Source organism: Brassica napus, chromosome C5 (assembly GCF_020379485.1).
Source record: "Brassica napus cultivar Da-Ae chromosome C5, Da-Ae, whole genome shotgun sequence".
Classification (NCBI taxonomy): domain Eukaryota; kingdom Viridiplantae; phylum Streptophyta; class Magnoliopsida; order Brassicales; family Brassicaceae; genus Brassica; species Brassica napus.
Window position 1 is genome coordinate 3,713,768 of NC_063448.1, and position 27,842 is coordinate 3,741,609.

A 27,842-nucleotide genomic window follows, 5' to 3' on the forward strand; every position below is an offset into this window, starting at 1 on the left:
TAGGAAGATATACAAGACAGGTGTCGATGCCGATGAGGCGAGGCGGAGGAGAGAGGACAACCTCGTCGAGATTCGAAAAAACAAGCGTGAGGACAGTCTCCTCAAGAAGCGCCGCGAAGGCATGATGCTCCAGCAGCAGCAGCAGCCTCTGGAGCTGGTCTCGATGCCCTCCAGAGCGCTGCCGCCGTTGAGAAACGAGTAACTCTCGCTGATCTGAAAAAATATCTCGAGCTTAATATTTGGATCTTAGGATTTGATTTGTTAGTATGGATCTTTGATTTGATTGTGTGTGTTCCCTTCAAATCAAGATCAGATCCTATATTACAACAAATCTAGGACTAACTCATGTGCTGATCTTGTTAATAGATTTGATGCTGTTTATTTGCTGCTTTTGGCAGTTGGAAGGTATACCAATGATGGTACAAGGTGTTTATTCTGAGGATCCTCAAGCTCAGCTAGAAGCTACTACTCAGTTTAGAAAGTTGTTATCTATAGGTAGGTTCACCATTTAATTCTCCTTTCAGAATGTTATATGTGTGTAATATTAGAGAGATCTGATGGTTGTTTTGTAATTTTGATGAGCAGAGCGCAGTCCTCCAATTGATGAGGTGATCAAAGCGGGTGTTATCCCTCGTTTTTGTTGAGTTTTCGAAGGCAAGACCATCCACAACTCCAGGTATGGTTCCATAAATTCTTTCTTTTTTTAGATTTGTCCCTTATGGTTTGTGACTTAAATAAAAAAAAAAAAAAAAAAAAACACGTAAGAATTGTCTTTGCAGTTTGAGGCTGCATGGGCTTTGACCAACGTTGCGTCAGGAACATCAGATCATACTCGGGTTTGATTGAACATGGGGCGGTGCCTATCTTCGTTGAGCTTCTCAGCTCTGCTAGTGATGACGTTCGAGAGCAGGTTTGCCACTAACTAGCTCTCACTTGCAATTTTATTTTATATTTCGAGAAGGATACTTCCCGCCATATTTGGTTTATTTATTGTTTCTTTTGTTCCAAAATATATACTCAGCCAAGTGCTTCTCTGTAGTTTTTTAGGTGCTAAAACGTTAATGTTGTTTTCTTATAATAAACCTTTATATATTTTATCCGTTGTAGGCCGTGTGGGCTTTGGGGAATGTTGCTGGAGACTCGCCAAACTGCAGGAACCTTGTTCTCAGCTGTGGTGCTCTTGCACCTTGCTGTCTCAGTTAAACGAAATTCAAAGTTATCCATGCTAAGGAACGCTACATGGACCTTGTCCAACTTTTGTCGTGGGAAACCACCAACACCATTGAAGAGGTATGAACGGAGAAGTGTATTCTTTTTATGTAACTTGATTGCTTTGGTTGCCTTCATCCTCGCATTATTCCGAGCATTGATGTTTGATATTCATATCTTCCAGGTGAAGCCTGCCCTGCCAGTTCTTCGGCAGCTTATTTATCTGAATGATGAAGAAGTTCTCACTGATGCCTGCTGGGCTCTCTCCTACCTTTCAGATGGCCCCAATGATAAGATTCAGGCTGTGATCCAGGCAGGTGTCTGTCCACGACTTGTGGAGCTTTTGAGGTTAGTTTCCTTATTCCTTTTAAAATTTGAGTGTTGGTTGCTCTCACTAACTTGTATTATTTTGTTGATATATATTTCTTCAAGTCATCCATCACCTACGGTTCTCATTCCTGCCCTCCGAACCGTTGGGAACATCGTAACCGGTGATGACTCTCAGACACAGGTATGATTGTCAAGAATGGTACTTCATAATGTTTTGGGTTTGTGTTTAGCATATTAAGACTACACATGTATGTTTGCTTTTCAGTTTATAATTGATAGTGGTGTACTTCCCCACCTTTATAATTTGCTTACGCAAAATCACAAGAAAAGTATCAAAAAGGAAGCTTGTTGGACAATATCGAATATCACTGCTGGGAATAAAGTTCAGATAGAGGTATGAGGCTTTTCATAAAATATTGTTAATCATCAAAGTTTCAGAGGCTAAAGGCAAAGTTTTAATTACTCTATATTATTCAAACAATAGGCTGTGGTTGGCGCTGGTATTGTCCTCCCTCTTGTGCATTTGCTCCAAAACGCGGAGTTCGATATAAAGAAGGAAGCTGCGCGGGCTATTTCAAATGCTACCTCAGGAGGGTCTCATGAGCAGATTCAGTAAGCCATCTCTATTCCTAAGTGCATTTGCAAACAAGTGAAATTACAATTCAGTGTTCACTCTTATAGTCTTATACCAACATCTCTTTCAATATCGAAGAATGCTATAATATAGTTTTTGCATGCAGGTATTGGTAGCACAAGGCTGCATCAAGCCTCTTTGTGATCTTCTAATTTGCCCTGATCCGAGGATCGTGACAGTGTGCTTAGAAGGGCTTGAGAACATTCTCAAGATTGGTGAGGCTGACAAGGAGATGGGGTTAAACGTGGAGTAAATCTCTATGCTCAGATAATTGAAGAATCTGATGGGTTGGACAAAATTGAAAACCTTCAGTCCCATGATAACAATGAGATATATGAGAAGGCTGTTAAGATCTTGGAGAGATATTGGGCTGAAGAAGAGGATGAGCAGATTCTGCCAGACGGTGTGAATGAAAATCCACAACAGGGATTCAGTTTTGGGAATAACCAGACCGCTGCTCCCCCTGGTGGATTTAAATTTGGTTGAAAAAAGGTATAGAACATTGAAATACTTTGGTTTGAGGGACAATGAGATTCATCTTTTGGAACTGTGATTGGGGTTCAAGTTTGGGTTTTTGAGTACTGGTGCAAAAAGGCTCTTATACTTCTTTTGTTTGTTGTCATTTGTTTGAATCATTCTCTGCTTCTGTATCTTCATTTCTTAAAACTCTGGGATGAATCATGTCTAGTGTGGTGTACTGGTTTAGGATTTGATTCACACTTTGTATTTGTCACTTTTATCTTTGTTGTGACAGTTTATTTTTTCAAATTTTTTTACTTGTCAGATTACAAAATCAAGAAGAAAAATTATTTGATTGCAAGAACATTGTCTTCTGATAAACAAAGTCCTCAAACGAACTGGTTAAGAAAAGTTTTAATCTCATCAATATAAGGAGACTTTGTAGGAATGATATGGCCAAAGTCATGCTCTATAACAGTGGCGCAGCCTTGGTCAAACAACCCTGCCAAATCCGAGCTAGCTTGAGTCACAATCTGTCTGTCTTTTCCAGGCTGGCTTCCAAAAATGTGAAGTGAAGGGCACTTGATGGAACCTTGCTCTCTCTTCTCCAACAATGGCCACGGTGTGAAACCCGAGCACAACACGCAGAATCTGAAGTCTATTTCACCTACGAGCTGCTCTTGTTTCCCGCATACAGCTGCAGCCATTGCTGCACCTTGAGAGAATCCAAGAATGCCATCAAAAGGTCCTTTCTCTGCAAACACCGTCTTCAAATACGTCAACGATTTGTCAAACCCTTCGGTTTGGTTCTGATACTGCAATGGATCAAACTGGCATTGGGTCCAGCCTGTTTCACTTGGCTTGTCAAAATCTGGTGATACCAACCACGCAAACTTCTTGTTGCATGCCCCAAGTGGAGGAGGAGGGGTAGTAGCAGTCTGGTAGATGAACTGTAGCTCGTGAGGTGCATCTATGAACACAAGCTCAGCGATGTTCTTTAGTTTCTTTGCTAGTGATCCAGTCCTCCCTTTGAAGCCAGACGCGTTCTGTCTAAAACCATGTAAGCATAAGATCCTTAGCTTCCTCCTTGTATCGTCATCACCTGCAGGGGTAAGTTCCTTTGAGGGATCAAGACTCAAAGGGACTTGTCCTTTTCCGTGTTTTCGGCACAGCTCACACACATACTCATCTCCTTTAACCTGCGTCAACACCACATCATTAGACCAAGGTAACAAAATCCATGAGAAGTAGATCCAATACCTGGCAATGATTGCAGACTAATACAAGCATCCTGCATAATCTGCAACGGCAACGTGGAGAATAGTCGTCAAAGGTATTGTTGCAGAGAAGGCAGCAGCCTATTATATCCTCTTTTGAGCTCCCAACTGAGATCCTTCAAACCCACCCACATGAAAGAAAATGTAAGTTACCATTTTTTTCCTGGTGGGTCACTAGAGAAAGATGCCTAGACATGTATACCGGTGATCAAACACAAAGTTCTTTCCTTTGAAGAACCCTCCACTGGGAAACTGTTCAAGGTATCTCTGTATGCCACCATAGAGCTGTTTCAAGAATCAATTAACAGCTTGAGTCAGCCAAGTTCAGTGACTTGTTGTGTATCAACTATCAAAACCATTTGCTATTCATGATCTCACCTGAAAAGTATTCTCAAACCCTGCGCCTTTAGATCTGATATAGGCAGATGCCATTTCACACCTGATTCCACCAGTGCAGTACCTGGTTTTACCCAACACAATTGGAGCTTCAATGATATATGGAAAGTAAAACTGAACAAGAAACTATAATTCATACATGAGAACGTTTTTTCCCTTCAGTTTCTCTGCGTTCTGATCAATCCACGTTGGCAAGTCACTGTACTGTCTGATCTCAGGATCAAGGGTCTCAACATTCTCTGATTCGAATTTTCCAATCCGTGTCTCGTACAGGTTCCTAGCGTCCAGCAAAACAAGCTCTTTATTCTCAGACTTCCCGGATTCATCAGTTTGTTCTTCTGAGTTTGAATCAAAACATAATCAGATGATGAGACACACAATATAGAAGCAGGTGATGATACAGATTAAAAAGAAAGATCTTACTGGCACTCTCCAGGACAGAATGAAACTCAGCAGCAGAGAGATGCTTTCCAGCGTTTGAGATGTCTGGTGATTTCAAGAGAGGGCAAGTACTAAAGGTCACTAACTCCTGCATGTCACAGTCATGTCAAAAAGGCTAAGGAGGTAAAGCTTGGGATTGAATAAGAGAAGAAGGCAAAGAACCTCAACAACACGGATGGAGAGAGATGTAAACCCACACTCCTGAGAAACTTTGTCATTCAAGGGATGATTGCAAGATGCAAGCTTAAAGTCAGTGCCTTCAAACAAACAATTCGACTTTGCGGAAGCAATATGTTCCTCCAATGCAGTTAATTTCCCACCAACCTAAACCAAAATGCAAACTTTTTAATGTTATCACAACTCTATAAACAGACCTCTATCAAAAAAAGCTTCAAACTTTGGATTCTGACTCTTCAAATGGTTCATATGGATTGGATCTTGCAATCAAACCCAACTAACTCTGAACTCTCAGAACTCAAAAAGAGTTTGACTTTACTGTCTTTCATTCCTCTAAAGACATAAAGGTTTAGCCTTTTTGATTACAACATCGGATATGAAGAGAAGGAGATTAGAAGCATACGGTGACATTGACGCCGTGAGGGGAGAGCCTGACTCGGCCGAGTAAACCGAGCGAGTTGCAGCTAGATTCATAAAAGGAAACGAGCTCGTCTACATCGGGAACAGATGTGTACTTGTAGTACAGCAACACTCCGTATTGCTCTTTATCTTCAATCCTCTGCTTCTCGCCGTCGCCACCACACGAGCTCGTTCTTCCCATTAGGGTTTTTTCAGTGAAGCCAAACGGTAAATCTCTCAGGCTCGGGAAGTCGCGATTCGCGAAGATGGAAACAGGGAGAAGTCATTTGCTTGCGGTTAAGAAAACCGAATCCAATTAAACCGGAGTATACTTAAACCGAAATTTGTATAATTAAACCATTTCATAAGCCAATAATGGACCAGAGATGTCAAAAATACCATGAACACTAAGCAATAGCAGACTTAAACTTCTATTTGCCTTGAACCTATGCAGGTGTCCATTGTAGATGTTTATAGTGTTCAGGACTCTTAAAAGATGCCCATCTCCATTAGTCCATCTAGGCTTGGGCGTTCGGGTCTTTGGGTCGGGTTTGGGCAGGTTCTTTTCGGATCAGGTTCGGACCGGTTCTTTTCGGGTCCGGGTCTTTTCAGGTCTAGATCCAATAGGTACTTAGAAATTTTCGGTTCGGGTTCGTATCGGTTCTTGGATCCGGGTCGGTTCGGGTCTATAATTAAAATACCCATAAAATACCCATAATTTTTCGGGTCCATATCGGGTCCGGATCGGGTTCGGGTATTTAAGATCTGAAAATGACATATATTCTATCAACTTTAGTTGAATATTTGTCATATATATCTAAAATTTTACAAAACAACTTAAATAAAACTATTAATAATTAAAATAAAACATTTTAAAACTCTAGATTTTACATTTTAAAGCTTTATATTACTTAAAAAATGTTAACAAATAATAACAAATGTTGTTCACAAAAGATATTTCAACTAAATCATAAAATAATATATATAAAATAGAACACAAAAACATCATAGTTTTAGATATACATGTTTTTAAGTCGGGTACAAATCGGTTCTTATCAGGTCGGGTCTATTCGGGTCGGTTCTTTTCGGGTCCGGATCTATTCGGGTTGGTTCCTTTTCGGTTCCGGTTCTTTCGGGTAAAATAAATTTAGACCCAAAAAGTACTTATATATTTTCGGTCCGGTTCCGGATCGGATATTTTTGGGTCGGTTCCGGTTCGGGTCTTCGGGTCCATGTTAAAATGCCCCGGCCTAAGTCCATCGAAGGACAGCTTCGTCTTCAAAACCACTGAGCATTATCTTAGACAGACTACAAGGTGCTAACAGTATCAATTCCCAAGGAAATCAAACACATAGAGACAATGTTGAATATAATATATACCATGAAAACGCTGTGGATGTTACATTGGAACTGTTACTTGAAACAGTTTATTGAGATGCATAATGATTAGTCTAATTCATGAGAACAACTTGGCTCTTGCTTGATATCCGATATGATGTTGGTTTTAGCGTTTGTTCATAATAATCATAAAACAGGAAGGATTTAATTGAAGACATCAAGTCTCAAGAAAGTAAGGTGAGAGATCACAATCAATAAGTTAGAAGTGGGGAACTCTTAATAGTTATGTGAACTTTAGTAGTATTTATTTGGGTTCTATAAAGATGGTAGTGAAGAAAAAAGGTGATCCTCAATATCTCAAGGGATTATTTGATTCGATTCATATGTAAAAGACAAAGTGAGATGATTGGCAGGGCCGGGCACAAGGCAATCACTCGCTATTTTGCGTGTATTTGCTACTTGACTTGCCTTGCACGAATAATAAAATTTTCGACTTGTACTTAACTTGTTAAAAACGAGTACTTGCTATTTCGAGTACTTAATCAAAAATGAATTACTTGCAAGTTACTTGCTCCGCTCTATTACTTGCTATTTACAAGCACTTTAAACTATTTACAAGTACTCATGACCTATTTACGAGTTTTTTGAATATTTAATAAATACTTACTAAATAATATTTTTATAGAAATGGATATCAAAATTTGTTTTATTTATTCTTTACTTAAAATAACATGTGAATTATTTTAAACGAAATATTTGTTCATATTATAAAGAAGACAAATAAAAAATATATAAATATTTCGATATATAAGCATTGTATAATTTTCACGATGACAAAAATATCTTCTCTAAGCAAATAACAAGCCATATATCTAAATTTTTAATACTTGTTAGTATTTAATATTTGACTAGATGATGACGAATTTAAAAATCAAGACGGATACAAAACAAGTATAAGAAGAATACTGAGTATTTTTCTTTTCCAATCCTAGATGCAGGTAAAAGAAAAAAAAAATATGAACAAGTATTTAATAGATCATGTAACAAATACTAAGTAATTGAGAAAGTAATGGGTCAAGTACTAAAAATAATAATGATATTTGGTCTTACAACAACGAGTACTTAGATTTTTGAGGTGAGTACTAGTCAAATAGCGAGTTTAAGACGAGTTAAACAGCGAGTTTAAACGAGTAACGAGTAATGATGCCCAATCCTGATGATAGGCACTGCATTTATTATATTATTAATAGTAATAACTGTCCATTATTGTGATGATGATGATTGCCAGATGATTTTAACCCAAAAGTGGGATAAACAGGGCATGACACGTATCAAATTTTATGTACTTACCCTCCTAACTTACCCACAAACCTTCACAACCATGCCCATTAATGCACTTTTTACATGCATCTATATATCACAAGGTTAAGTCTCTACTTCAATCACAACACAACTTCAGCTTTGCGATAAAAGCTTAAACTAAAACCCCCAAGAAACAGAGATGGGTTTGGTCACAGAGGAGGTGAGAGCTAAGGCAGAGATGTACACGGGAGATGAGATATGCCGGGAGAAGACAAAATGCTTCCTCAAGGAAATATCTATGCCCAATGGCTTACTACCTTTGAAGGACATAGAAGAGGCTGGGTATGACAGAGAGTCAGGTGTTGTGTGGCTGAAGCAGAAACAGAGCATCACCCACAAGTTCGAAAATATCGATAAGCTTGTCTCCTATGGAACCGAGGTCACTGCCGTGGTCAAAACCGGCAAGATCAAGAAGCTCACTGGAGTCAAGGCCAAGGAGCTTCTTATCTGGGTCAGTATCAGTGAGATCTACACAGAGGAGAAAGAGAAAATCACCTTTAAGTCACCAACCACACTCTCCAGGACTTTCCCTGTCTCAGCTTTTATAGTCCCAGAGGAAGTGGAACCTGCCAAGGAGAAGAGCAGTGAAGCCACCGAGGAGGCTGCCAAGGAAGAACCTGCCAAAGAGGCTGTTCCCGTCAAGGAGGTCTAACCAAGCTTCTCACTGCTTCTATAGTAAAAAGAGATCAAAATCTTTTGAAGTGTGCTTCAACAATTTAAACCGACCATTGAGAGTTAGTGTTTCTCACTGCTCTTACTCTCATCTATTATTACCTATCGCTCGTTGCTGCTTTATTTTTACCTGTAATAAGATGTCAACATCATCCTGCTCTTACAAAAATTACCGTATAATATTTATAAACTATACTGAAGTTGGTTCTGTATGTCACTTCCACTATAGTAACATCATTCATATGCATTGACTCCAAAAGCACAATAAGTATGGCTTTTGAGTATTACATCCAGAGCAGGTTTGACCATATACTACAGGAAGTGAGATAGATACTAATGTGCTTCACAGTTGCCACAAATAAAATGATCACGAAAGACCATAAGATGCTAGATAACGTAGGTGATATAATGATCTACATTTACCTCTTTCAAGAATATATATTTGTAAGTTCACTTCACAATAGGGTAATCAAAAAGGCAAGTAATCAGCCTTACATGAAACCTTTGTGCGTTATGGTGTCTCATCTGAAATCAATAAAATATAAACTCTTTTGTCTTTTAGTTAATCTTCATAACTGAAACTGTCTAAAAATAGCTAGGGAACATCAGGGTTAAGACTACAAGCTTCAAATACCTCCCAATTAACAAAACTTGAGATCCCAAAATCCTAACGCGTTCTCCAGCCTAATTACACCGTATGAGACTGAAAACAAAAATTAATGGGAGAAACCCCATCAGTAAAAGCATATGATTAATACATGTTAGAGGTCAACAACCAGGACCGATGCTGACTGCCTTTTTTTTTTTTTAATAATGGAGATGGAGTGATACCTTAGAAGATGTTATCCACTTCCCATCACTCCATTCCTGATGCAGCCTTAGTTGAGAATGATGAAATTTGAGAATCTCATCAGTTCTGGAGAAATGAACCAGGTAGCTCGACTTAGCAAGAACCTTTTTAACCACCCCGATCCACCATCCATCATTATACAGAGCGTTAACTTTGTCAAGCTTCTCGAACGGATTAACCATGACCATCTCTGGTGGCTGAGGCCTTATCTGAAATTCATTAACCTCTTCTCTCAAGGGCTCTTTCCCATCTTCAGCTTTCAGCTTATCATACTCCACAAGGCACTTGTCCGTTCCTCTGTACTCGATAAGTTTCGCAAGAAACCAAGAATCTTCAAATCCTTCTTCAATACTGCTAACTTCCACTGGAGCTCCAATGCTGAAATATTGCTTGTCGATTGCTCTTTTAGGTCTCACGTTCCGTTCACATGGAACTTTCTGCAGATCCAAACACACATATGAGAACATTTCAAGAAGATTCATCAATATAGAAATCAAACACTACCTTTGCTCTCTTCAGCTCTCCTCTTTTCAGTGGCAGCTCCCAGGTCCCGTTAACCCAGTCCTTATGCAAACGAAGTCCCTGCCTTCCAAACCGCATCTTCTCTGCCGACTCCCTGAAGAAGATACCAACACTTCCATCCTTCAAATTATCAATGACCTCACCAACCCACCAGCCGTCGTTGTAAAAAGCGTCAATCTTGTCCCCAACTGAAAAATCTATATCCTCGTCACTTGGTGGCGGTGGCCTTATGTGCAGAAAGTCGGCTACTTCTTTCAAAGGCTCGACGCCGTTTTCTTCCCTCAAGTCTTTGTACTCGATCCGGTACTCGTCATCGCCAATGCGTTCAACGACTTTCGCTGCAAACCAACACCCGACGAAACCTTCCTCGTCGCTGCTAACCTCAACAACTGTGCCACTGGAAAACATCTCTTTCGCAATGGCTTTGGTAGTTTCCAGATTCACTTGCGGTACAAGGTACTGCACCTATTATAACTGTAACGATTAATGTGGATTCTAATGCTCTACAAGAAAGAGTGTTCTAAAAATTGGTCAATCAGATATGAACAGAACAATTCTTTTCAAACCGAGGCGTTAGAAATATTAGCCTAGGCTCCCGCCTAAACAATAATCCTCTATGCGCATAACGCGCCTAAACAATAATCCTCTATACGCCTAACCACACCGTCTAGCGATTTTTAGAACATTTTTTACCTCTTTGTCTTCTGTGTAGTCATCTACTTCGTCTTCCTCCTCCTCCTCCTCCTCCTCAGCTTCATCTAGCGGAGGCTTCCACGTGTCGTTAATCCACTCCCGATGAAACCTTAATTCATCTCTGCGAAACTGAATCAGCTCCCCGGAGCCTCTGAAGTAAACACTGAACTTCCCATCGCCACGAACCTCAGTAACCGTCCCTTCCCACCAAACGTCTTTGTAAAACGCGTCGACATCTTCCCCAGCCAAGATATCTCTCTTCTTCTCCATCTCAGACATCGGCGGAAGAAGCGCAGGACGAAGATGATCCAAGTCGACGAACTCCTTGAGCGGTTTACTCCCGTCTGCCTCAGAGATCGTCGCGTACTCCACCTGGCAGTTGAGGGGATCCTTATCTGGGGATGGGACGGCGACCACCTTCCCCATGAACCACGCTCCGCGGAATCCTTCCTCGTTGGTGCTGATCTCAACAGCGGCGCCGGGTTTTAGGAAAGAAGGGAGACGGTTCAGGGGATGATTATTGTTGGGAGATTTCTTCCTCTGGTTCGTCGGATACGATACCATAGGAGATTGGCGACGACGCGAAGACATGGATTGGCGGGAAGAATGAGATGTGTGTGTGTGGAGGGAGAAGGATCAACGGAGTTGGCTTTTTCTAGGGTTTTTTGTATTTTGATTTCAGGAATCAAATCAATTTAAAAAAAAAAAAATTGTTAGCTTGTACTTTGTGAATATGTGATTCTGGGCTGATAAGACGTTGAGGCCCAACTTTACTTTCTTTTTAGTAAAGGCTTTTCACCCATTTATGTCAGTCAACCTTCCCTTTTTTTTTGTAGTAGCTCAACTGAATTCAAACGAAGATCTTGAAGATTACCACCGAAATCAGAAATACAAGTACAATTTCTGAGATTTCGTTTGGGTTTAGACATACGCATAGGGTAAAAAGACGAATATGATAAGCCTCTTTCTTATATCCGTTAATATTATATAGTGGAAAAAACAATCAGCCAGAAAAAAAAAAAAAAAAAGACATGGTGTGGCTTATGGCGACAATCTTCTTTGTACACAGTCTTTGCTCTCACTAAAACCTTTTTTATTTTTCAAACAAGGGTGAAGGCAGATTGTACCGTGGATTGGAACCTTGATGCGATTGTCTGTGAAGCAAACTGCTGAAACTGTTTCTTTGCATCTGCCAACGAAGAGTGTGTATATCGGTTTAGAGTATGTACATGCATGCGTTCTTATTGTATACACAACATATCTACGAACCTAATGCTCTATAGCTGATTTGGATCTTAATAAAGTCAGGGCTATACTGGAATGGAGGATCTTACCTTTCTTGCACTTTGTGAAGCCGATGATATTAGCCACGTTGAGGGACAAGCAAACGCCCACAACAAGCAGGTAGTCGGCCTGAAACCTTATCAGTGAAAACACCCCAAGGATCAACCACGCAGCTGCCTAAAGAAAGGAAAAGATAAGAAGAAGATTTAGCTGCGAATACATAAAAGATAGCATTATACATTCACAAGTTTGTAATGTTTCCTTTAGAAATTAAACCCATAGCTACAATCTCAAGGATAGTTCTCAATCTTTTAATATGGTCAATGTGGGATACTAAAAGACAAGCTCTGAAATTCATATGTATCACCGTTGCAACACATAAAGTGATAAGCATACGCTACAAACTGTAGTTTAAGATAGGAACTACTCACTGCAAGGTAAAGCGTCCACCAGAAAAGCCACGAGTCTTTCTTGTTCATCCGAGCCAAGGACTGATACATATAAACAAACGAAATAAATGACTATTCAAAAAATCCAAGACAAGGTAAAAACCACACAGCATTTCTAGAAACATGAACCTTTATAGCCCATTGAATAAAGTAAAAACATGAAGCACAAGAAGAGAGGGGATAACCTCTTGGTCAAGAGACTCAAATTTCCAGACACTTTCGCCCAAGTCATTGATCTCGTTCCACCACCTGAGACCAACCAGTATACGCCCACTCACGTTCTTAACCACCCAGAAGTCAAGTGCAGCAAGGAGAACAGTCACAACAAAGATTATGACAAAGCTGTTGAAGAAGAGAGCGGATAGAATGTAAAACGCCAACGCAGCACCCTGGGCACAAAAACAAAAACTTGTTACCATTGTCCACTATCTAACCATACACTTATAAAAACTCTGAGCTCATACCTTGAAGAGAACATGGAAGAGACATGTATTTGGGTTCGCATAGTTTTCAACAGGCGGCTGCATTGAAAGAAAACAATCCAAGCTGTATAAATTCTCAAGTAATTTATAATGTAATAATAAACAGAAAAGGTGCATAAACGATTAATCTGGCTAGGCATTGTCGCGAGAAGGTGAACAATTCTGGATTTAAACGATTCTTAACCTAGTAATGTCTATTTAGCTCAAGGTTTCCAGCTTCTAACGTGTACATACGAGAACGAAGAACACAGATCCAACACAATAACGTCAAGATCGAACAGGTAATCGAGGTTAATCAAGAATCTGATAAGTAATCGAGCTCCGAAATTAACACGAATCGAAAGGTAAATTGAGGCGTAGAGGAAGTATCGAGACAGCTAAAATTCACCTGGTTAGGATCCATCTTTCGAAGTAATCAATCCGAAGCTGATCAGCAAAGAAAGCGAAGCACCTCTCAGAAATGGATTCTTCCCTCCGAGAAAGATAGAATTTTCCGACAGAGTTTTCTTCTTCAGTACTAACCAGATCTTCAAACTCTTGCGCGTGCGTGCGTGCTACGTGATTTCTTCTCCCTTTGTAAAATCTTTTTTAATTCTAAATCAGCCCATAGGCCCAAGTGTATGTCAACTATGGCCCATTAGGCCTAATATAAAAAGTTTAATTGCACTTTCACCACAAAAACTTGCGTTGGGGTCAGAATCATCCACTATCCAATATCCATCCACATCAAGAGAAATTAAAGATGAGTTTGTTTATGAAAGAAGAGGAGACAAATGGCTGTGAACTATGTGACCATGAGAGGCTGAGATCATTGTCTTATCCAAAAGATAATAAAGATTTAATGATCAGAAGCAATAAGATGATGGGGCCTCACGAACCATTCACAGACACTCACATAAGACTTCTTCTTCAGTTAGCTCAGAGAGTGAACCAACAAGCATGGCGAAGATGATGATGTTGCAACAGAGCCAGCCTTCTTTATCTCTCCTTACTTCTTCTCTCTCTGACTTTAATGGCGCCAAGCTCCATTCACAAGTCCAGGTCTTTTTTTTTTTTTTTGCTTTGCACCTGACGTTTCAATTGCGTGTCTATCTATGGTTCAAACTCTGTTTCAAAAATCTGTATTTTTGCTTTTCAGTTCATTAACCTGTTCATCACGTTACACAATGTATCCATTTTATGGGTTCATGCTCTTTTTTGTTTTTTTAACTTATTGAGAAATGGATCATTGTCTCTAGATTAATGAATGTGTGTCTAAAAGTAATTTGTGTGGTTCTGGTAACAGCTCTGCTTTTGTATTTGAGTAAAGCTTACTGAGCTTCTTTGTCATAAAGTGTGAATGTTTTGGGTGTGGTTTTGGCTTGATATGTCTGAATACATCCTCAAGATTATCCTTGTTGATGTGAAGCTCTACCTTCAGATTCATCAGTAGCCTTAGATTTTCTTACGGACTTGGCTTTGTTGTTGAAACTTTCAGTACAAAAGGAAGGTTCAACAGCCAAAAGGAGCACTCTATGTCTCAGCATCGAGCGAGAAGAAGATTCTTATAATGGGTGGCACTCGATTCATCGGTATCTTCTTATCCAGGCTCCTTGTCAAAGAAGGACATCAGGTTCTTCTTCATTCTCTCTTCCATGACCAATCAAATTAACTGTCTTTTAGTTTCCTTCTCTCATTGACCAATGGTTGCTTTTGCAGGTTACATTGTTCACAAGAGGTAAATCTCCTATTGCCAAACAACTCCCTGGCGAATCTGACCAAGACTTTGCTGATTTTTCTTCCAAGGTAATTACACTATTCCTTGTGAAAGCGCACATAGAGGAACTTGATGATCAATTATTCGAATGAATGTTTTTTTTCTTTGCTTGGTGGTTTTGCTAGATTCTTCACTTGAAAGGAGACAGAAAGGACTATGACTTTGTGAAGTCAAGTCTTTCAGCTGAAGGCTTCGATGTTGTTTATGATATCAACGGTAACAAGTTGTCTAATTAATGTTACATTCTCTCTCTACAGAGACAACCAATTACATTTGATACATATTGTACCTTCTCTTTTTTTATTCTCAGGGAGAGAAGCTGAAGAAGTTGAGCCAATATTAGATGCACTGCCTAAACTAGAACAGTAAGTTATATACCACATTTGCTAGCTTTAACAAAACATCCTTTCATAACTGTAATATGTGTGGTTAATTGTATAGGTACATATACTGTTCTTCAGCTGGTGTTTACCTGAAATCTGATGTCTTGCCACACTGTGAGGTATGTAAACTGATCTTATTCTTGGTCAATATTTTAGCTTGTAATCTCTATGTATTCTTCATGTTCATATGTAATCAACTTTTTTCAATTTGGGACATAACTGATGCAGGTGGATGCAGTTGACCCAAAGAGCAGGCACAAGGGAAAGCTGGAGACAGAGAGCTTACTGCAATCAAAAGGTGTAAACTGGACTTCTATTCGTCCTGTCTACATCTACGGTCCATTGAACTACAACCCCGTTGAAGAATGGTTCTTCCACCGTCTCAAAGCTGGTCGCCCTATCCCAGTTCCAAACTCTGGGATCCAAATCTCACAACTCGGTCACGTTAAGGTCACACACATACCTCATAACTCTCTTATCATGCATGCTTCAAGAATAATGTTCTATAACAGTCAAAACAATGGTTATGTAATTTTCAGGACTTGGCAACAGCCTTTCTCGCCGTGCTTGGTAACGAGAAAGCTAGCAGGGAGATATTCAACATCTCAGGAGAGAAGTATGTCACCTTTGATGGGTTAGCAAGAGCTTGCGCAAAGGTACATACACTTGAGTCTTTTTTGGACCCATTGCCTGAGTAACTTAGTTGCAAGTGATGTAAACTTGTAATGTTTTAAAATCTTATCAGGCTGGTGGGTTTCCAGAGCCAGAGATTGTTCACTACAACCCGAAAGAGTTCGACTTTGGGAAGAAGAAGGCGTTCCCTTTCCGTGACCAGGTAATACCTCCAAACATTTCAAATGATTCTGGCTGCACAACTTCAAAGAATATATATTTTTTTTAATAAGGTTGTGGTTTTTGTTTATGTATGATCTTGCAGCATTTCTTTGCCTCGGTGGAGAAAGCAAAGCATGTACTTGGATGGAAACCAGAGTTCGACTTGGTGGAGGGTCTCACTGACTCATACAACCTTGACTTCGGTCGTGGAACTTTCCGAAAAGAGGCGGACTTCACTACTGACGACATGATTCTAAGCAAGAAACTTGTTCTTCAATAGAAACATTCTTGGCTTGTATGGTTTGTATGATCTCACACTGAAGAAGATTCTCAAGTTTATTGTCAGTCTCAAATGTATTTTTGTTTGGATTGTGTTCGGCTTTTTATAAAAGAGGCGGTCTGGCTCTTGAAGTTTACTTAGAAACTTAGTGAAGGAGGGACATAGTCAATAGAGTTGAATGAAAGTTGCATTGCATGCAACTGTCCAAACGAGCTGAACCAAAACTGAACTACGTTCGGTTCTCGGTATTAGAAATTTATGATTTTAAAAAGAAAATTGTAGTGAATTTTGAAAAAAAAAAAATTTAGTAATAAAAATTGTATAATTATAATAAAGAGAATTAAATAATATTTTGAAAACATTAAAATATTTTTATTTTTCTATTATATATTATTTAAAGTCATATTTGAATAAATTTATTTTAATGATGATGTATGAATTATTTTTATATTCTAAAAAGTTTGTCAAAAATATAAACTGAAGTTAAATGTAGTAATCTATGTTAATTTAGATATAAGCTATGTCATTATTTTTATTATGCCATGTCACATTCTTTTTTAGTGTAAGTGAATGTAGAGAAGACACTTAGATAAAATGTGTAAATCACTTCACAAATAATTGATAAACAATGTTTTCTCAAAAAGAAAAATCACTAATAATGTCTATAGGATTATTTCCCACTTCGTGTCAAAATTTTAATTTGCTTTATCATCATATATACTAAAGACAAGTCATTTCTTTTAATTATTAATTATAACCAATATTATATCTTGTTGTAGAATAGTGTCATCATCGTCATCAGCATAATGTTGCTCTTAAATATATACTATTGATTTCAATTATTATCTAATCTAAACTATGGATAACTGTTACAAATTAAAATATGATCGGAGTTCCTCATCATTTTCTGAATTTCTTGATCCTTTTTGTTTAAGTGATATAAAAAAAGATATCTAATAAAGGATTATCTTATAAGTAAATGAAACTATAAACTATGTCCAAAACTTATAACTAACCAATCTTAGCAAATAAGAATAAATTAAAAGATTGTTTTCCTACACAGAGTTGACATATAATTTTGGAACATTAATTGGCAAACCAATACATATCCTCAAGCTTACACAAGTATTTATACATCTTCATTTCTTGGACCTGATGAATGCATAACAGTTTTCAGATTAAAAAAAATATGAAACTCCCGCGAGGCTCCATGACCATTCTTGCTCTCTATATTTTTATCCATCACATGGAAGCACTCGAAGTCGGTGGACCGACACAAGAACTGATCAATAGTATTTGCATTGAGAGCGGAGATTATGAACTTTGCAAAGAAATCATTCACAAACATTTAGACACAAAAACAACTAATCTCTTAGATCTCACCCATCTGATATTACGCATCGCTACTGAACACGCAAGTGATACATATGTTTTCATCGGTAATATCTTGCGTGAACATCCTGATCCTGAGGAGACGACTGGTCTCAACACTTGTCTAACGGCTTACACTGACGAAACCACAACTTTCTTGAAAGTACGCCATGAGTTTTGTCGGGAAGAGTACGAACGTATGATCATAGACATTTTATCCACAAGAAAGATCTTGAAAAGATGCAGGACCGATTTTCAGATTCCTCTGAACAAGAAGAAGCTTTTGATTGAGAAGAGCAGAGTGATGAAAATCTTGATCACCATGTCTGCGGTTTCGGGGTATATGGTGAAAAATGGAAATGGTTATTTGCTTAACTCACTTGCTACCGAGCCTTGCTTTTTCAATGATGTAAATCAACTAAGTAATATATTAATAAGCAGTTTGTAACAAAGAAGTCCAATATAGTTTTTGGAAAAAATTGGATTATCTTTGGTTTTAATAAGTTTAAGATTATTTAGTTATATCAAACAAAAATCTTATTTAAAACCATAAGATTTGGATTTATATATATTTATCAACAACTTCACAAAACACTATAAACTATAACAAATCTATTAAAATTCACTACTTTAATTGTTTTAAATAGCATTGGATGTTATAGTAAATTTTAAATTCATAGATTCCATAACACATAGTTTTTAAAAAATATATATATAACTGAATAACTTATGATTCATAGGTTTAATACAAATCACTCTAAGTCTCAGATTGAATATACTCACTAATTATTAAGTGTTAAAAATAGAAATATAATTTCATTGTGAATGTGAAACATACAATATAATGGTTTGTTTGTACTTATATAAAATGTATATACATAAAAATTATTAATTTATAATTTTAATAGGATCATATATTTACCTACTATTTTCTACAAAACTATTATCTTATTATTTATCAATTTATGTTAGATTTTGAATCGACCAAATTTGGAACCAGAGAAATTTATTAATTTTTAGTGTTTATTAATTTATTAATTTTAACGATGTTATTATAATTTATATTTATGAATTTATAGTTAAGAACTCTACAATAACACTATAAAATATAACAAATCGCGTATAATCCAATATGTAAAATGTATTATAAAATCACAAATTCAATAAACACATAGTTTAAAAAAAAATTAAATAACATACGACTAGTCACTTTAATATAATTACTCTAAATTTCAGATTTAATACATCCACTAAAGACATAGTTTTATTTTCTCTATAATTTCAATACATAATAATCGTGCAAAACAGTATCAGTTATAAGTTATAAACTAGAGCTTAACCCGCACGTCTGTGCGAGTGTTTGTTTTAACTTGTAAAATCATTATAAACCATTGGTAATTACTGTTTGTATAAACTGTGGCAAACATTATTAGATTTTTGTTGGATTGTTACTGTGTTGAGTGAATTTTTTAACACAAATAAATGATTAGTAATACATTTATCTATTAATTATTTTGTTTTATTAGTTTCGTTGTTAATTTTATATTGTACCCATACCACAGTATTTAAAATGCTGAAATTATTAATTACATATATATATTATATTATAAATGGAGTACATATTTTTGGACAATAAAAATGTAATATTAAAGAGAATCACGTTTGGATTTCAAATTAATTATGCTTGATTAATTAATAAAGTTAGATTTGGAGTGGGTCACGTTTTATTATAACAAAATCCACAGGAAAGATAATTGTTGTATTGATTAATCATTTGTTTTAAATGCAGTGGCATAGACTTTTAATTATTTAGAAAAAATTAGGGTTAAATATTAAATGTTTAATAGATTAGATGCTTGATTATAGAGAATATAAATAATAAAGTTAGTTTTGGAGTGGGTCACGTTTTGTTATAACAAAATCCACAGGAAAGATAATTGTTGTATTGATTAATCATTTGTTTTAAATACAGTGGCATAGACTTGTAATTATTTAGGAAAAATTAGGGTTAAATACTAAATGTACTTCAGTTTTAATAGATTAGATTTTAAATGCTTAGAAATTTTCATCTAAGACTATTTACCATTACGTATAAATGTTTTTATTATATTTTTGACTATTAAAAAAAAATATATAATATTTAGATTTTTTCTCTTTATCTTTTACTCCTTTACCCCTACTCGAATAATCCATTTTTTATTTTATCTTTTAGAGGTCCATACCTCTGTAGGTAAACAATTGAGATTTCATGTATAAGACTTTAAACTTCAGTCTGCAATCATCTACGTAGTCAAACAAAATCTTCTTCAGTTGGTATTCTTTTGTGTGTTGTTTATCATATATCAAGACATTGACTGGATTTTCTTCTGTTATGGTAAATATTTCTGTCATTTCACAGAAAAGGTGATAAAATCATGCAATCACTTTTGAAAAAAATGACACAACACGCAGTTAAGAGTATACTATAATCAAAATATTCTATTCAGAAGCTTCTTTATTGCAATTCTCTATACTAAGAGCATCATTAAGGGGGTCTTTTAAATCCGTCTCTTAGTGTTTAGAATTTTAAAAAAAGAAAGAAAAATAGCAATTATCTGAAACTATGTCTCTTAATCAAGCAAAAGAAGAGACGTCTCTTCTGGCTCTCTCTATCCTGAAGAAGGAAGAAAGAAGAAGAAGTCATGGCAGGAGTAGGACTTTTCCGGTGTAATCTCTTCATCTCCTTTCCTCTACAAATCTTCCCAGGTTATCATTTTCTCATCTTTTTGGGGTTTAATTGATTTCTCTCTAATTTTCCGAATTCGTAGAGCTTTTTTCCAATTTGCAGCCCAAGGATTTGGGGATGTTGATGCCAATCTTTCTTCGTAATAATGCCAAACTTAATTCGATTTTTTTTGCCAGATGTTGATGATGTTGCTCTCTGTTTCTCTCTTTTTGGGGATTTGGGGATGTGAGAAATTCCACTCAATCGCTGACCATGAATCCTCATATGACGACAGAACCGGATGCTCCGACGCGCGGCGGTACTGGATCGATACGGCGAGGCAGTTAGCAGATTTGACGATCTCGGTGACGTAGTCGTGGTAAATGGGAGAGAAAGGTGACTCGATGATCCAAGCTCCGCCGTGGATGTAGATGAGAAGAGGTAGTTTCTTACCGGCGGTGGCTTTGTGAGGGTGGAAGAGATGGACGGAGAGGTTATGCTCCGGTGAGTATAGTACGTCTTTTGTAACGATGTCGTTTGTTTTGTCTAGTGATGTTGGAATGATTTTGGTGCCGGTGAGACGCTCGACGCGACCGTCTTTGTAAATTCTGATGAAGGGAAGATGCTCGGAGACGTTTGATGATGGATTTTTTTTTTTTTTTGTGTGTGTGTTCAGTTGTTTTTTTTTGTGTGTGTTCAGTTGCTGATGTGAATGTCAAAAACAATGGTGGTCGCACTGCTCTTCATTATGCAGCAAGGGATGGTTGGAAATCGCTCAGCTTTATTTTAAATCAGATGAACGTGTGCCTACTGAGTTGAAGAAATCAATCATGCAAGCCCGAGGGGAGAAGAAGCTCACCCATTCCTAACTTGCTCAAGTACACTACTTCTCTCTTCACTCTGTCTCTTTTTTTTCTCTTGTAATGATGCTAATATGAAGATGTGTTGGTTGTGTAGCTGATCAATGAGAAGCCACAAGTGATCCAAGAATACGAGTCTGGGAAGGCAAGGCTGGTCAGTTGAGTACATGCTTACAGGTCAGAGATATACTCGGTCTATCATTGGAAGGTGAATTTCACTTTCCACTTACTAGTTTCTTTTCTTGCAAAATTGATATACTGAGTTTAATAGTATCCATTGGTCTTATCAGAATATACACTTGTTAGAATTTAGGAATAGGTGATAGATGTTATTATCTCTAAAACGAGAAATTTTTGTTTCTTAACTAGAGTTCTGATTTGATTTGCAATGTTAAAATTTTTGTAATGTTAAAACTTTTGTTTTAAGAACCTCTAAATAAGAAAATAGCATTGGAGTGAAAAATCAATGTGTTTCTTAACTAGAGTTTTTAATTACATTCAATTACTAAAATATTTATTAAGAGACCCAAATGGGTTTGGGGGTTAATGATGCTCTAATATACATTTCAAATTATCCCAGATGAAAATTCAGTCAATGTCTTCATATATGGTAAATACATGTTTTTGAATAATACTATTTTTTTTTGTTTTTTTACAAAACTAACTTTGAGCATGACTGGTTTTTCCACTATCACCCATAAACACAATTTTTACAGTTGTTAACGGTTGTTAGTATCTTATAACAATCACAGAAAATGCCATAAACTGTTTCAAACCATTTTGAATCTTTTAAATCCAAAAATTGGTTCCAGCTAACGTTTGCGGTTGCAGGAGAGTAATTTTTTTTTTTATAAAACTATGTAAATATAATAATATAATGTTCAATTAAATTTTAAAATTGAAATAATCTGAAATACTAAAACATATATTATATTTTCATTTATATTAAAAATTAAAAAAATGTATATTTTCACATTTAAAAAAAAAATTAGCTGTATAATTTTATAAATATAATTTTATATTTATTATAGTAACATGGTATTTATTATTTTATAATTATTTAAAATGTTAATATTGTTAATTTATTATTTAGCCACTGATGTGTTTGGTAATTAACCAGTCATAAGTATTCCGCAAACGTATAAGTTTCTAACCGTTGTATCAGTTGTACAAATCTCTTAATAACGTTTAGAACCGCAATCTTTGTGTTTACACCAGTCAGGTTTCTTGTCTGTAAAGATATTTTTATCCCAATTTGATAAAAACAAATACAAATTATAGTAACTAACTTAAATTTTTAATTATTATCAAATTATTATAAATTAAAAAAAAAAACTCGATTAGTTTCCATTATTGTTATTTTGAATCTTTGTTGAGATTTATTATTGAAGTTGTTACCATTTGGTGTTTTCACAGCGAAAAAAAAGATCGAATCTCTTGTTTTAGGTGTTCAACCTTTTCACATCATCATAAATACTGACAATTCAAACATTTTATGAATGGAAAGGCTACATCAAATTATCTATACGAGTTTCTCTGTGTTCGGTGCTCCATGCCAAGAAAATTTCTAGCATATATTTTCAGTTTAAAATGTAACAAAGATAAGAGAACTATATTAACACACTCATTGATTATATTTTTTTTACTGGATTTTTGTTTTTTATTAGATAAAATTATAGCAATTTGTTTGGATTGTTTCGTGTATGTATGCTCTATATGAAACAAGAAAGAAAAACCCAGTTTAGGATAGGAGATCATTTAGTTTTCTTTTTAAAATTGGATATTATGTTATTACAAACTATTAGAAATGTTATAGACGATTCTACAAGCGATAATTCTATATGTTTTATGAAAAAATATGTTTAACTGTATCATCTGAACTGTCTTATAGGATCCACCATTGACGGTGCTCCTTGCACCATGCCATAGACCACATTGTAAATATTTTCTCTTTTAATTTGCATAATCCGTCTTATTCGGAACTCGAAACCTAAATCTCCGGGTATAGAAACATAAACTTTTAGTCAAACCATTGGATCAAGGAAACTTTATTTAGTTGTTTTCGTAAAGTCATCAACAGTTTTTATATTTTAAAAGGTTATATCCTTGCTGGTAATTTGGTTTTCATTTTTCTAAACAAGTATTTTATGTTCTAAATCAATATATTAAATTAGATATTAGATACTATAAACACTAAACTTGGACAATTTAGTAATTTCACATATGAATAGGTGTAGTTTTCAAAAATAAAAGGTTAGTGTAATCTTCAAAATTTACTATCATCTAAATGTATTTTTCCAATTTTCCTTTTTTTCTGGCATGATACGTATTGCTGTAATTTCACAGAAAAGGTGATCAATCATGCAATCACTTTTGAAAAATGACACAACAACACACAATTAAGAATATAAAATGATCACACAATACTTAGTTAATAAGTAGAAACTCTATAAATTAATTTTTGGTATTAATAAACATCATAAATATTTTGTGGTTTTAAGTTGGACCGATTCAAAATATGACACAATCGATAAGATAATATAATAATATTTTTTTATAAAATTATATGTGAATATATGGGGCCACTAAAATTATAAACTAATAATTTATATGTATATATGTTTTATATAGTGCAAATAACTATTATATTGTTTGTTTATATTCATAATGAAATATCTTTATATTTTCTTAATATTCAATATATTTTGATGATATTTAGTAAAATTATATCTAAAAGTATATTTAAATTTTATAAAACATAGTTTATATACAACAACTAATATAGTAAAAACAGTACGGATAATGAATTTTAAAATATTAATTAATGTACATGCACTAAAATCAAATATTTTTTATTTTAGAAAGATGTATTTTAAAATAGATTTTTTAGAAAAAAATAAATATTAATAAATTTAATTAATAAAATATTATAGTCTTAACTTTATTAATTTATAGATTTTTTAATGTGTATGGATTTGCACCCATAAAAATAGAGATATGCACCCATAAAAGATCTTTTGACTTTTAACTAATTTATTAAGATGCCTAATTTTCAAATATAAAAGATATCATCGGAATCATTCTCAAACCACCACGGACTCATAATCTCACAAACCAAAAAAAAAACGAATGAAAATGTATCGCATTCTTTTGATATTTTTGGCGACAACACTCGTTTGCTCCGTCGCAGAAGCGAACACTCAACAAACAGTCAACGAAATCTGCAAACAGACAATAGACATCAAGTTCTGCAATGGGATCCTTGCCAAAGCTACTTCCCCAAGCATGAAAGATCTCTTGAATGTGACAGTGACAGAAGCTCAAAGAATATCGGACGACACATATTTCTTCATCAGCACGATCCTTTTAAATGCTGGAAACCAGAGACCCGTTGTACAAAAGTGTGTTGACGCTTACGCTGTTCTGAACTCATCGTTCACGAATGCTTTATCTCTCTTTAACAGTGGACGGTACGCTGAGATCATCACACTCATGGTTAATATTTCCAGTGAAGATGTAATCTGTGAGACAGATTTTAATGTGCCCGGTTATAATATCAATCCGATGATAGAGAAAAACAGAGAGACAAAGGTTTTCGTGGCCATGGAAAAAATCATTGGTCATATGGTTTCTTCATAGTATGATTGTTGAAGTTTTGATATAAGCAAATGTTTTCACAAATATTATAATAAAATATTGTATTCGAAAGCTTCTTTATTGCTATTCTCTATATTAACATAGATGTTCATCTTGGGATGGAAGTTGAATAAATTTTGATAAGTGATGCTCCCTTCATTTCAATTTATACTAGAAAAAAATTGTTTCAAAATAAGTATTGTTTTTTTTTTAATTGTTTTATAACTAAATGTTATTCTATAATTAAATATTTATTTAAATTTGTGCACGGACCTAAAACTACAATTAAAATAAAACGTATGGAGTAGTAATATATAGTTTTGCTATAATTGCTTTATCTTTTTTTGCGATTTTGTTGTGTCAAAAATATATTAACTTTTTGGTTAACGATTTTATTTTGGTAAAATGGTCAACGATTTTATCTTATTTTATTTATTTATAATGGATCTTATCATCTAATCCAAAATCAAACAGTTGAGTATCTTAAATATGCTACCAAAAATTATATTGTGAGATTCATGTGGTCAGAGACCTACGTGGAGACATAGAAGGTGATGAAAGAAACATGCACATTAATCCAGCGATGAAACGGAACCTAATTTGATTTATTTTGTTTTGACTTTGAAGATAGACAAAAATAATACCAATAATTAATGGGAACGCGTGAAGATTGAGAATAATAAAAACTAGAGTGATCAGAATTAACAGTTGTAGTGTTCCATGGGATGAACACTTGAATAACCTACATTTTAACACTTCATCACTGGCCTCAAAATGGTATTACAAATATTAAACGGTCGGGAATATGGGTATCTTAGTTGATTAGCAAGAAATTTCATAACACTCATAGCTCATATTAATGTGATGAAGAAGCATCAAATTTTTAAGGCGATACAAGTCTTGTGGCACCGTTGCCACAACCTGAAGTTGAAGCTCCTCCTTCTCCTCCCACCGGCAATCTCGACTCGATATCATCTTTAAAATCACTTTTGACTGTGTGTTGTTGTTTCACCTTCTTTTGGTTATCTTCTTGGTTGATTCTCATTCATCTCTCTGTCTTTCCCCCCACAAAACGCCATATAACCCAATAACCACAAGTGCTGATCCCATAAACCTAATATACACACATTATCAACATTATCATCCTCCGGTTTTATATTAATGTTTATAACGAGAGAAAGAGAGAGAGAAGAGAGTATACCTAACTTGGATGATGGAAAAGCTTCCTCCAAAGAAGAGTATGATTCTTCTGTAAATGCAAACACTGATGCAACTAAGAAAGAGAAGATGAGTGAGGACAGAAACGGTAGTGCTATCCCAAGAAATATGGCAAGTCATCTTTGCACAATGAACCAGAAGCTAAGAAGACTTCACCTCTGAGGAGAACCAAACAAAGCTCAGTATCTGTGAAATCTTCTTCCCAGGCAACCTCTCATGAGAAAGTGAAACCATCCGGTGTAGCGAATAGTGGGAAACCTTGGTCTAGCATAGTAGACTCCAGTGTAGATCTTCCTTATAAACCATCTTCTACTGTAACCTCTTCTAAGAAAACATTCGACCCTGTAACTTTCCTTGAAAATATGAGTAAATCTCTCGCTTGTGCGGTTTGGTCAGAACCACAACCCTCTAACCTTACTAAAACACCTGAGGTGAAAGAAGACGCAAGATTACTAAGATAAGGTGTAGCCAATCATACTGGTGAAAGAACCAGCAACACTGACAGTGATGACTATAAGAACGTGAGTGTCATGAGGAGAATGAAGATCGTTTTGAGTAAGCAAGAGTTAGAGAAACTGCTCCAAGTAGGGTCATTCCATGAAATGGTGTACCAGAATATTGAGAAACAAACTTTGCTTTCTGATGATGATACTCTTCAATGTTATACAGGTTGGAGATCTATCTTAGATAGCATAGCTGAGAGCTGAATACTCCCGCAAAAAATATAACAGATAGATCGTAGATATATACTAAAACAGTCTTGAGTTTGATCAAGAACAGTTGTTTTTGAGGTTTTGGTGTATATAAAAGCTTTGAAGCTATGTTTACCAATGACCAATATATATATTAATGATTTAAACGATATAATATCTATGATTTAAACTCTATGAACAAGCTATGTTTTTGAGGTTTTCGTATATATAAAAGCTGAAAGATATGTTATTAGCGAGTACAAGTTTTTTTCGGTATAATAAAGACATTCTATTCTCGAGTGTTAAACCAAAACAGATATGTAAATGCTAAGCTCTGTTATGGTTTAAAGCTTAGCATTTCATTTGGTATAATAAAAAAAGTTTTCGAAATCAGAAAATTTTCCTATTATTATGGTTAACACTTTTGAACCAAAATTCAAAATTGGTTTCTTATTATACCGAAGGAACCGCTAATCTCTGTTTTTGAAATCGATTTTACTATCTTGAGTGATTGGCAATGTTGATTAATGATAGGGGATTTGTATATATTTAGAAACTTTGGCCATAAAATACATCGTGATTGTGCTGAGTAAGGCACAAATATATGACATTATCTTTTGTTCCGGCGATCAGCATGATTTTCACTAAGTTTTTTATACCTATATAAGAAACATGTCTCCCATCTTTCTTAGCGTTGCCATTAGTTTCTTTAGACCTCTATACAACTTCTACACATAAGTTTTGGCCAATAAAAAGTCTAAAAAATCCAACTTAGAAGTCCACATTTAACACATCTAATGTTTTCTTATTTTATAAATAACGAAATTAATAATCTCATTCAGCACAAAACGCAGATTATCACCTAGTATTTTTATATTTCTAATATATATGATTTAGTGTCATATTTGAATAAATTTATTTTAATAATGATATTTGAGTTATTACTATATTTTAAAAAATTTGTCAAAAATATAAACTAAAATTAAATGTAATTATCTATGTTACATTTAGATATAAGCTATGTTCATTTTTTAGTGAAAATACATGTAGAGAGGACATCTAAGTAAAGTGTGTGTAATCATTTCACAGATAACTGACAAACAATGTTTTCTCAAAAAATAAAATTCACTAATA

At 35.5% G+C, this 27,842-nt stretch overlaps 7 protein-coding genes and 1 pseudogene across 10 annotated transcripts; 5 read left to right on the plus strand and 3 right to left on the minus strand.

Annotated features, from left to right (window-relative positions):
- Nucleotides 1-2,943, plus strand: part of LOC125586874 — a 4,617-nt pseudogene extending 1,674 nt beyond the window's left edge.
- A 23-nt stretch (nt 2,944-2,966) lies between these two features.
- On the minus strand, nt 2,967-5,604 carry LOC125587437 (rhodanese-like domain-containing protein 6). Of its 2 annotated transcripts, none has more exons than XM_048757920.1 (8): nt 5,327-5,604; nt 4,909-5,070; nt 4,729-4,834; nt 4,445-4,640; nt 4,288-4,369; nt 4,112-4,194; nt 3,893-4,025; nt 2,967-3,831 (listed from the first exon to the last, which is right to left on the minus strand). In XM_048757920.1, the coding sequence occupies exons 1-8, from the start codon at nt 5,522-5,524 to the stop codon at nt 3,022-3,024; spliced, it is 1,770 nt and encodes a 589-aa protein (XP_048613877.1). In that variant the 5' UTR covers nt 5,525-5,604; the 3' UTR covers nt 2,967-3,021. The 2 variants fall into 2 exon arrangements, with proteins under 2 accessions (XP_048613877.1, XP_048613876.1); XM_048757919.1 differs by having other exon boundaries at nt 4,445-4,643; nt 5,327-5,602.
- Nucleotides 5,605-8,089: 2,485 nt separating this feature from the next.
- On the plus strand, nt 8,090-8,906 carry LOC106415561. Its single transcript, XM_013856312.3, has one exon. It carries the CDS (start codon nt 8,162-8,164, stop codon nt 8,672-8,674), a length of 513 nt encoding a protein of 170 aa, XP_013711766.1. The 5' UTR covers nt 8,090-8,161; the 3' UTR covers nt 8,675-8,906.
- A 187-nt stretch (nt 8,907-9,093) lies between these two features.
- On the minus strand, nt 9,094-11,546 carry LOC111197972 (protein AGENET DOMAIN (AGD)-CONTAINING P1-like). 2 transcript variants are annotated; one of them, XR_002658715.2, is made up of 5 exons: nt 10,760-11,546; nt 10,049-10,531; nt 9,526-9,981; nt 9,329-9,397; nt 9,094-9,219 (listed from the first exon to the last, which is right to left on the minus strand). XR_002658715.2 is itself a non-coding variant. In XM_013856309.3 (4 exons), exons 1-4 carry the CDS (start codon nt 11,348-11,350, stop codon nt 9,383-9,385), a joined length of 1,545 nt encoding a protein of 514 aa, XP_013711763.2. In that variant the 5' UTR covers nt 11,351-11,541; the 3' UTR covers nt 9,094-9,382. The 2 variants fall into 2 exon arrangements, 1 of the variants encoding a protein (XP_013711763.2); XM_013856309.3 differs by having other exon boundaries at nt 9,094-9,397; nt 10,760-11,541.
- Nucleotides 11,547-11,604: 58 nt separating this feature from the next.
- On the minus strand, nt 11,605-13,670 carry LOC106411978 (Golgi apparatus membrane protein-like protein ECHIDNA). Its single transcript, XM_013852849.3, has 6 exons — nt 13,363-13,670; nt 12,957-13,013; nt 12,678-12,881; nt 12,475-12,534; nt 12,094-12,220; nt 11,605-11,948 (listed from the first exon to the last, which is right to left on the minus strand). Exons 1-6 carry the CDS (start codon nt 13,375-13,377, stop codon nt 11,860-11,862), a joined length of 552 nt encoding a protein of 183 aa, XP_013708303.1. The 5' UTR covers nt 13,378-13,670; the 3' UTR covers nt 11,605-11,859.
- Nucleotides 13,670-16,363, plus strand: LOC106415409 (chloroplast stem-loop binding protein of 41 kDa b, chloroplastic). Its single transcript, XM_013856112.3, has 10 exons — nt 13,670-14,015; nt 14,452-14,586; nt 14,673-14,759; nt 14,856-14,946; nt 15,041-15,095; nt 15,172-15,232; nt 15,342-15,563; nt 15,653-15,769; nt 15,859-15,948; nt 16,051-16,363. The coding sequence occupies exons 1-10, from the start codon at nt 13,914-13,916 to the stop codon at nt 16,225-16,227; spliced, it is 1,137 nt and encodes a 378-aa protein (XP_013711566.1). The 5' UTR covers nt 13,670-13,913; the 3' UTR covers nt 16,228-16,363.
- A 224-nt stretch (nt 16,364-16,587) lies between these two features.
- LOC111206391 lies at nt 16,588-23,565 on the plus strand. Of its 2 annotated transcripts, XM_048757924.1 has the most exons (4): nt 16,588-20,343; nt 20,500-20,806; nt 21,003-21,180; nt 21,260-23,565. In XM_048757924.1, exon 1 carries the CDS (start codon nt 17,387-17,389, stop codon nt 18,044-18,046), a length of 660 nt encoding a protein of 219 aa, XP_048613881.1. In that variant the 5' UTR covers nt 16,588-17,386; the 3' UTR covers nt 18,047-20,343; nt 20,500-20,806; nt 21,003-21,180; nt 21,260-23,565. The 2 variants fall into 2 exon arrangements, with proteins under 2 accessions (XP_048613881.1, XP_048613880.1); XM_048757923.1 differs by having other exon boundaries at nt 20,500-21,180.
- Nucleotides 23,566-24,297: 732 nt separating this feature from the next.
- LOC106412959 lies at nt 24,298-24,801 on the plus strand. The gene has a single exon (XM_013853823.1). It carries the CDS (start codon nt 24,298-24,300, stop codon nt 24,799-24,801), a length of 504 nt encoding a protein of 167 aa, XP_013709277.1.
- Nucleotides 24,802-27,842: the final 3,041 nt, after the last annotated feature.